Consider the following 9,445-nt stretch of genomic DNA (forward strand, 5'->3'; position numbering starts at 1 on the left):
AATGGAGCATATCCAGTTGTTTCATACACAGTGGCATTGTTAGCAAAAGTCAAGGTTTGTATCTACTGTGCCCAATGCTGTTTGGCTGCTAATGGCAAGCAACGTATCATACTGCCAAGCGATCTATTGAACCTCTCAGTTTGTCCGTTTCCCATAGGGTGATATGCAGTTGTGTGTGACTTTGTCACCCCTGTAAGATTGGAAAGTTCTGATCAGAGATTGCTTTCAAAATTGGCTCCCTGATCAGAATGGATCCGCTCGGGAAAACCATATATGCAAAACACGTTATCCCACAATTTCTTTGCAACTTGTTTTGCCGTCTGATTTAGACAGGGGAAAGCATGCGCCATCTTCGTAAAGTGGTCCGTTCCTACCAGAACATCCACTGACCTCTGTTTGCTGTCCTCACCGCTCCAAAAATTTATACACACCAACTCCATGGGTGCGGAAGTATGGATACTCTCCAAAGGAGCCCATGCAGCTGGTTCAGGGGTTTTAGCGAGAATACATCGCTGGCAGCGTTTCACATATTCTTTAATGTCTCTTTCCATTTGCGGCCAGAAAAAACGTTGTCTGGCGAGGTGTAGGGTCCTGGCTTGCCCTTGATGCCCTGCAAGGTCATGCACACCAGAGAGAGCCTTGGGCAGGGTACCTCTTTTGTGAGCCAGTGAGGGTCTTGCTTGCAAAGGCTATTGGACGAGCCTTGGTTTCTCCCTCCGGTATCTGAGATAAAACTACCACAAGATCATCGAGCGAGGCATCGATGGACAGGATCAGTGGTTTAGTGAAGTCTGGGTGAGTGAGGACTGCACAGTTCAAAAGCTTCTCTTTGAGACTGACAAAAGCAGAGTCGCAATCATCAGTCCAGTCAGCCGGAAGACTCCTGACTTTCCATTTAATTTATCAACCTTCCCTCTCCGTTTTTGACCTGCGGTGAGAGCAAACAGAGGTTTTGCAATTGAAGAGCAGTTTGGTATGAAGTGTTGGTAGTAAAATACCATCCCCAGAAATGACTTTACTCTTCGAATTGAAGCTGTGCAGCCGTCATCCTCCATCAACACTTTCTTTGTCATTTTGACAATGACTTCCACTTTATCAGGGTCAACAGCGACTCCATCCCCATCAATGACGTGGCCAAGGAATTTCACAGACCTTCGGAGCAGGTGACATTTTTTTGGGCTCAACTTAAGGTTGTGCTCTCTTAATCTCTGGAAGACGATCTCCAGCCTCATGAGTGCTTCTTGTTCCGATGGGGCAAAGACTAACAAATCATCAAGATAACATAGCAAACTGCTGAAGTTTAGGTCCCCAAAAATGCTCAGCATCATTCTCATAAAGGATGCAGGACTATTACAAAGGCCTTGCGGCATCCTGTTATATTCATACAAGCCCAGTGGTGTTGTGAAGGTGGTATACGTCTTTTCTTCCTCGTGCATGGGCAGGTTATAAAACCCTGATGTTAAATCCATAGTGCTGAAGACAGAGTTCCCGCCAAGGGCAGCCAAACAGTCAGCCTGATGTGGCAGAGGGTGAGCATCCTTAATGGTCCTTGCATTCAGCCACCAAAAATCTGTGCAAATTCGGAGGTCGCCATTTTTTTTCCACACCATCACTAGAGGGGAGGCAAATTCACTCAGTGATTTGCGAATGATTCCCTGCTCTTCCATCTCAGTGAGGACTTGGCGCAGTTTTTGATAATGAGCTGGAGAGACTCTGCGGTATGGGAGGCGGAAAGGACGGTCGTCAGTGAGTCGAATTCTGTGCACAAAGCCCTTGGCTTCACCACAATCCAGGGGGTGTTTTGAGAAAACATCCTCATATCGCTCCAGCATTTCCAGCAGTTGAATTTTACTAGAGTGGCTCACCTGGTAACTGTCAATATCAACATCTCCCAGGCCAAGGTTCTTCAACTTCTGTTTCGGGTCAGTCGTAGCAGTACTAACGTCCTTTTGATCATACTTTACTTCATCTGCGCCCTTCTTTCCCTGACAAGAGCCTTGAAACAGTGTGAAGTCTTCAGCAGCAATGCATGGAGAGACATCCGCTAGCTTGCAGTTTCTTTTCAAAGTGACAGGTTTTTCAGTGATATTGGTCACTTTCATAGGAGTCCAACCATCTCCCCACAAAGGTGTGATCACTCTGCCAATAACAGTGCCTCGCGGGCCACACTTAGCAGATGTGTGCTCCACCACCACCGTGCTACCAGGTGACATCGGGACATTACTGGGCAACCGGCCCCACAACAGGTTTTCCTGTTTAGGCTGTAGTGTTACTGCCTGGGTCAACTTAACTGTGCCCACCTTATCTGGTACATTAGTCCCTCTCCACCTTGTCAGGTTAGCCATCATCTCCAGAAACTGCTCACACTCTGCAGACTCCTGTACATTGCAAGAGATAAGTTTCCAATAATCATCATCGTTCTTCATTTGATGGACTACATACTTCAACATGTTAGTGCCTATGATGATCTCATCTTTCTGTCCAGCAACTACCAGCACTGGAACCATGCACTTAACTCCATACAATTCCACTTCCAGGTCATACATGCCCTTTGGAGTCACCTGTACTCCCCCACAGCGACAAGGATAACACGCTGTGTTATTTCTTGCTGTTGTGTCAGGATGTTCTCTGATACAAGTTGCTGTTCTGCCACTTCACTTATTGTACAAACTATTGATCCAGAATCAAGCAGTCCTTGCAACTGAACAGAACCATTGATTGTCACTGCAGCATGAAATAACTCGCCATACGGGTCAACTCTGTGGATGTTTTGAACAATGACTGTGCAATCATTTGGTATCACTTTACATACATTGGCATACACTTCCTTCAAATCTTCAACACATTTGAGGGTTGTTTCTTTGGCGCTCACACGTCCCCCTCCCTATATGTGAGCCATATAGTTTAAAGATGACACACCCTGTTCATCTCTGGGTTGAGACTGGGTCAGATTAGGTAGGCCATTCTGTCTTGACCTACGCTGTCGACATTCTCGCTTCCAGTGACCTGGTCTGAAACAGCTCATGCAAAGGTTCTCCTGCCTGCAATGCATTGTGGTGGAATGATCAATGGCCTGGCAGACTTTACAAATCCTTTGAAAGACACGTGATTGTTCCCTTCTAGGTTCTGTGGCCACTACTGCATGGACTTTCTGCTCCAAAACACGATCCAGCAAGCCGATGAGTGACTGAATGCAAGTATTCTCCGCTGGGGAAGTGGACGTCAGCCCTGTCGCATTCTGTTCAACAGTGAACTCCCTCACCTTATCGACAGTTACACCTTCCGGGGTTGAAATCTGAGCATGGGCCCCTACTTGCCTGTGCGGTGATGGGCGACACAGTTTACCTTGGGTCTTTGTTTTGGCCTCTCTCTGATGTTCAATGAGGTGTTCCTGTATCTCATGTGATGTCCACTTCTCTGCTGTTCTACATTTGAGAACACTTGAGAGTGCAGTGTCAGGACAGTGTTTTACAAACATCATAGTGACTTCATGAGCAGGGTCCTCAATATTCCTACTCTGCCTCCTTAGACACTCGTCAGCCACATCCACTGCTTTGTTCAGGCGGATCCAATAATCCATTGGACCTTCTCCTGCCAGAGGTAATGTGTTATAAAAATCTGCAAGGGGCATTGTCGAATACGTTACCTCACTGAAATGCTGCTTAAGAATATCAAAAACAAGCTTGGGGTCTTCATCAGGCTTTAAAGAAGGGATACTGCGGAGTGTGACCTTTACAACATGTCGAGCTTTTCCCATCAGTTTCGACGTTACCTTTTGTGATTGTTCATGTGTTGGAATGCTCCTTTTCCTCAAATAGACATCCATAATTTCTTCCCATTCATGTATTGTGTGCTTATCAGTTCCATCACCCCTGAAATGCTGTGCTTGACATCAGCTTGCATCACAAACTTCATTCCAGTCATATTTAACTCAGGATGGGCCTCTCCAATATTTGCACTAGATGTGGGAGTACTTTTGTCATTCTGACTACCTGCAGTCTTCTGTATCTGATTAGCAATGTTCTCACCAATTTGGTGGGCTAACTGTGTTATAAGGCTTCCTATGTCTGGGGAGTTGCTGCTTCCATCAAACCATTGCTGCCTGGGAGGAGATGCATCAGTGTGCATGTCGGTTAAACATGGTGTACTGAGACCAACCACTCCAGCTCCCCTCCCCATGCCTGTAAAACTAGTGACAGACTTGGGCTCATGCTGTCTTGGTGTGAGGCTATCATGGTTCGTGCGAGTGGAAGATTAAACTGGGTGACCCACCATACTAACACCCTTAAGTGGAGTTGCATAACCTCCCAAACCCCGACCTTGCCCAAGACTTGTATGAACACTGTCATCATAGGTAAGCAATCCCATACCACCCTCACTGTCTGCCATCGTAGCCAATGTGTTCACTTTCATCCATTGACAGTATAGAAAGGCAAACTATTTTACATACACACAAACAAATTCACTAAACTGAGGTTCATGAAAAAAAATATCAGTCCTCGGTGGCTTCAGTGTGTAAATCTTTACAGTGTCCCTACTGTACTTGTTCCAGCAACTGCCGGTGTTCACGCTGACGATGATCTGAAGAGAAGAGATCCGGGTCACGGCACCAATGTAGCCGGGCTGCCAGTGTATCCGCCTGTCCCGACTACACTGCGTTGTGTTCTGGTGCACGATAGAGGGACACAGAGATGGCTTTGGAACACAAGTTTATTCAGTGTGGTGGAATACATGAAGAGGACATGCGCGTGAGCTCCTCAATAACAACGGGCCCGTCAGCCAACACAAAAATGGACTCAAAATGTAAAGAAAGTAAAGTAAATAACAAAGGTCATGAAATGACATGAAATGAATACAATACATAATAATAATCCAATTCCGTTAACTGAAATGCACATAACTGAAGCACAAGAAATGGAATAAAAGAAATGAATCATTCAAAGTAAAACAATATACCTACAGTGTGGTGGAATACATGAAGAGGACATGCGCGTGAGCCTCTCAATAACAACGGGCCTGTGCAGGAATAAGGCACATTCAGCACAATGCACGATAGCACGCTCACGCACACCCCTAATAGGAGAGAAAAACGTGGCTGATAGTTAGCTTGCTCTCCCACAGTCAAAACCATCCCCAAAACCACACTACACAACATATTACTGAAGAAACATAAATAAGTAACAACATGGTTTCCATTAGGTTAATATAAAACGATATTTTAACCACTGAAATGTTATTACAGAACTTAGTTGCTCCCACACCAACGTACCTGTCAGCCAACACAAAAATGGACTGGCTGACAACGTGAGCAGCAGTACGACATCCCCCGAACCTTCAAAATAAAAGCTTATACCATGACAAAGGAAATACGAAAATAAAGTTACAAATGTTAAATTATAACTTAAGAAGAAACCAGAAACAAATCACAAAATAGGGATTTTGGAGAAATTAACCCATAAACAAAAACATTTCAGACATGACAATACATGTTTTTTTCCGCATCTGTTACACAGACAGGACGCTGACTCCCATCACGGTCCGTGATACATGTGAATCCATGCTGTACATATTCGTCCGACCACTTTCTTTTTTTGCTCGACATAGTATGGATTAAAATATTAAGAACGAAATCACACGACCTGCTAGCACATCAGTCACAAACTGACTACTTGATGGTGCGTTTCAATTTTACTCGGAACTGGGAAGTTGGAGTGAGAGTGAGGTGATCTCCGAATTAAAAGCCTTACAGTTGCCAAGTCAGAAAAACTTTACACGACAGCAATATTTTTGATAAATTATTTATTGATTATTTACCGTTGACACACGAGGCAGCCATCATTGATTGTTAACTCAGAGGTGGTGTGGATGCTCTAACTTTCAATTCGGAAATTCCGGCTTCCAAGTACAAATGGAACGCACCAGGAGCGCGCTCAATTCTTCGCAGCACTGATTGGCCAAGGCAAGCAATGTAACGTGATTATCTGCAGCCAGTGATGGCTAAGCGGGGCGTGTCATCACGAATTGACACGATGAGTCGGGTGTGTCTTAACCTCCGTGATGGAGGCTCCGCCGAACCCCATTTGCATGGTGTTATCAAATGCAATGACACAATGCAATGACAAAACGCAAGTGAAAAAGACAAATACAAAACAGGAAAAACAACGGCAAATTGGAAAAAACAAAGACAATACAGAAAAAACAAAAACAATATAGTAAAAAATATGACTACATTTGTATATTTTTTAAATTATTGATTCTCTTTGTATTTCCACATTTGTATATTTTTGTTGTGGGAAAGGGGTAGTGGTTCTTTAAGAGTTGGGACACAATGGAAAGATTCATTTAAGTCAGAGAATCATTTAATCATCTTTATTTTGTAGGTGGATAGGCTCTTTAGAAATGTGAGTTAGTCCATTGAAATTGGGTTTGTCCAAAGGAGTGGATTTGTCCAAGTAGACATTGTATTATGATTCTCTTTGTATTTCCGCACGTATTCCCTTTTAATTTTGGCACCCCTGTGATTCCATATTAGTAAAGCGTCAACTGCAGTAAATTGAGCATTTTACATTTGAGGTCGCTTTCAATAAGTCACATAAGGTGAGTGCATACCTCTCCTCGCCGCTAGGGGTCGACACATCGCATAGCAGCACGAAGCGGAAACTCTCCAGCCGCAGAAGAAGCGTCAAAGCGGATGGGTGGTTATCATGTGTGCAGACGGTCAGCTGACAGGTCCGGCTTGCTCCTGATGTTTGCTGGGTTTATTTGTCGCAGCTCGCTATCGTTTAATGAATGCGGCGCTATGCTTGGCCAAGGAGAGCCATGGTAGTCGTCAACTCGGTGCTCAAGCTGCTTCAGAGACAGACGTACACCTGTCTGTCCCACCGATATGGACTCTACCTCTGCTTCGGAGGCATCGTCCTCATGATTGTGTCTGCTTTCCAGTTTGGAGAGGTGAGGGAGCTGTCATTTTGGTCAAACCCGTTGAGGTTGCATGCAAGAAGAATGAGCTGCTTCCTCGTCGTCTGTCGCCAACAGCTAGTTACCTCGCCCTGCCAAACTCCAATCATAAAAAGGGCGTTTAAGCACCAACCCGGACGAAACAACTCCTTAGCACCCTTTATAGATACTTTGTTAGACTTTTGCCTCTAGCAAGTTCTTCTTGACAATTCCGCATGGTAACAATTCATTTAAGTGCTCAAATGACCCCTGGAAACTGCATTTGCAGTTCATCCATCTTTTTCAATACCGCTTGTCTTCATTAGGGTCACGAGGTAGCTGGAGCCTATCTCAGCTGGACTGGTGACCAGTTAGTCACAGGATACATATTGTATATACAACCATTCACCCGCCTATTCACAACCTACGGCCAATTTCGCTCTCCATACAGGTTGTTGTAGAGTGGAGCCGAGACCAGTATCATGTGCTCTTTGACTCTTACCGGGACAACTTGGGTGGTAAATCATTTCAAAGCAGGTGAGGTGAAATGCATGCCAAGTGTACACTGGATTTGCATTTGAATTAACTTTCTGGGCGTTCTCTTGTAGGCTCTGTCTGCCCATGCCCATTGATGTGGTCTACACGTGGGTGAATGGCACCGACACGGCTCTGCTGAGGGAACTGAAGGCCGTGAGAGAGCAACTGGTGGAGGAACAACAAGCCCTGAGGTAGCCCGGGCACACAAGAAAGACAGATGATCACCGTTTTCGCAGCATTCTCGTAATATGCATTTTTTTCTCCCCACATAGGGAGCGTCTGGGGAAAAATGCAAGCGAGACGACAGAAGAGCCAAAAGACAGGTGATTGGGAACGACCGATTGTGCTTGTAGTTTTGTAAATACGCTCCATGCCGGGATGTTTTGGTGCGGATTTCCAGGATGAAGCTGGAATGCTTGCTGTCCCACTGCATCGTGGCACCCATGCTGGCCCTGGATCCCGCCCTGCCAGCCAACGTCACTGTCAAGGAGCTGCCGTCGCTGTCGCCCTCGCTCTCTGCCGTCAATGAGCTGCTGCAGCTCAACAAGCCCGTCCACCCGTCCACCGCCGCCTCCGTGCTCATCTTCCACTCTCAGGCTGAGGGTAAGCACAGGAGACTCTTCCCAGCATTTGTGAAAGATTACACTCCTCATCAAAATCTTAAGAAAAATGTCAGTAATGTACATTTTGCACTGTGGGATCTTAGACAAGTAGAACTTCAGAAATGCAAAAGGAAGAAATGGGAGTGAGACAAAAAAAGTTTAGAGTAAGCAATTTATTGCAAAGAAGCATTAAAGTGAAATTGGCTGTTCATCAGCTATCAAAAGCTTAAGACCAAACCTCACAAAAAACCCTAAAACAGAAATAAAATGTTCCGGTAGCTGCAAAATCTTTGTTAATGAGTTGAAAAATGGGTTTGGGCGTGCTTGATGCCAGTGTTTCCAGGAGGCATGTGGGAATGAGGTGGCATTCACAGAGGGCATCCACTGTCTGGAACTGATGTCCATTTTTGTAAATCCATCCCCAAATGTCCTCCATTGGATTTAGATGAGGGGAACATGCAGGATGGTCCAAAAGAGTGATCTTATTCCTCTGGAAGAAGTCCTTTGTGAAGTGCAGCGTTGTCCTGTTGAAAAAGCCAGTCATCACCACACAGACGAGGGCCTTCGGTCATGAGGGATGCCCACTGCAGCATCGCCACATTATTGCCTATATCACATGCTGTTTGACGCCCCCCCCGCAACCTGAAGCTCCGTTGTTCCATTGAAGGATCATGATGGTGCCCCCATGTGGAAAACATCTCAGGTGGGATCTCCTTGTCATGCCAGTAACGTTGGAAGCCATCAGGAGCGTCAACGGAGAATAAAACTTTCTTCCACCTTTCAATGTCCCATGTTTGGTGCTCTCCTGCAAATTCCAAACCTCGAAGGAGACAAGGACTTGAAAGAAGTTTTTTCTTTTTAAGTGAATACTTAAAAAAAAAAAAATCAACTTTATGCTACTAAAATTATTATTTTTTCCTCATAATATTCGATTACACTTTTTTTCTTTTTATATTTTATACTATATTTTACGTTTTACAATATTCTTGTAAAATGATGACTTAAAAAAAAAAAAATTCCTCTTAATATTTTGACTTTTTTCTTGTAAAATTACTGCTGTTTCTCCCCGTTGTGCTTTTTTTCCCCAAATTTTTCAACTTCTTTAAGTAAGTTTCATGAATTTTGTAATCTTTTGACTTTATTTGCATATTGTAACTTTTTGCCCAACCTAATTTTCCCAAAATGACAACTTTTATTTTGGTTTTTTTTGTTTACCATAATATTATGAATTAAAAAAAACATTTTATTCCTTTAATATTTCAACTCTGCAACCTCAGCACCAATGGCGCGCTGTGAGAGGCCTCAACGATCCCAACGCTCTCAAAGAGAGAGAGCCTTTTTGCCTTTGCCATCCACAGATCATGACAGTG

At 44.4% G+C, this 9,445-nt stretch overlaps 1 protein-coding gene across 2 annotated transcripts in view; it reads left to right on the forward strand.

Annotated features, from left to right (window-relative positions):
• The first annotated feature begins 6,682 nt into the window (after positions 1-6,682).
• Positions 6,683-9,445, forward strand: part of LOC129194687 (N-acetylglucosamine-1-phosphotransferase subunits alpha/beta-like) — a 27,716-nt gene continuing 24,953 nt past the window's right edge. For both annotated transcript variants that reach the window (XM_054799981.1, XM_054799980.1), the window contains exons 1-5: positions 6,683-6,951; positions 7,388-7,473; positions 7,545-7,664; positions 7,746-7,796; positions 7,874-8,076. In XM_054799981.1, the coding sequence (XP_054655956.1) occupies positions 6,790-6,951; positions 7,388-7,473; positions 7,545-7,664; positions 7,746-7,796; positions 7,874-8,076 (622 nt within the window). In that variant the 5' untranslated portion in view covers positions 6,683-6,789. The remainder of the gene's footprint in view (positions 6,952-7,387; positions 7,474-7,544; positions 7,665-7,745; positions 7,797-7,873; positions 8,077-9,445) is intronic.

Source organism: Dunckerocampus dactyliophorus, chromosome 15, assembly GCF_027744805.1.
Source record: "Dunckerocampus dactyliophorus isolate RoL2022-P2 chromosome 15, RoL_Ddac_1.1, whole genome shotgun sequence".
NCBI classification, from domain to species: domain Eukaryota; kingdom Metazoa; phylum Chordata; class Actinopteri; order Syngnathiformes; family Syngnathidae; genus Dunckerocampus; species Dunckerocampus dactyliophorus.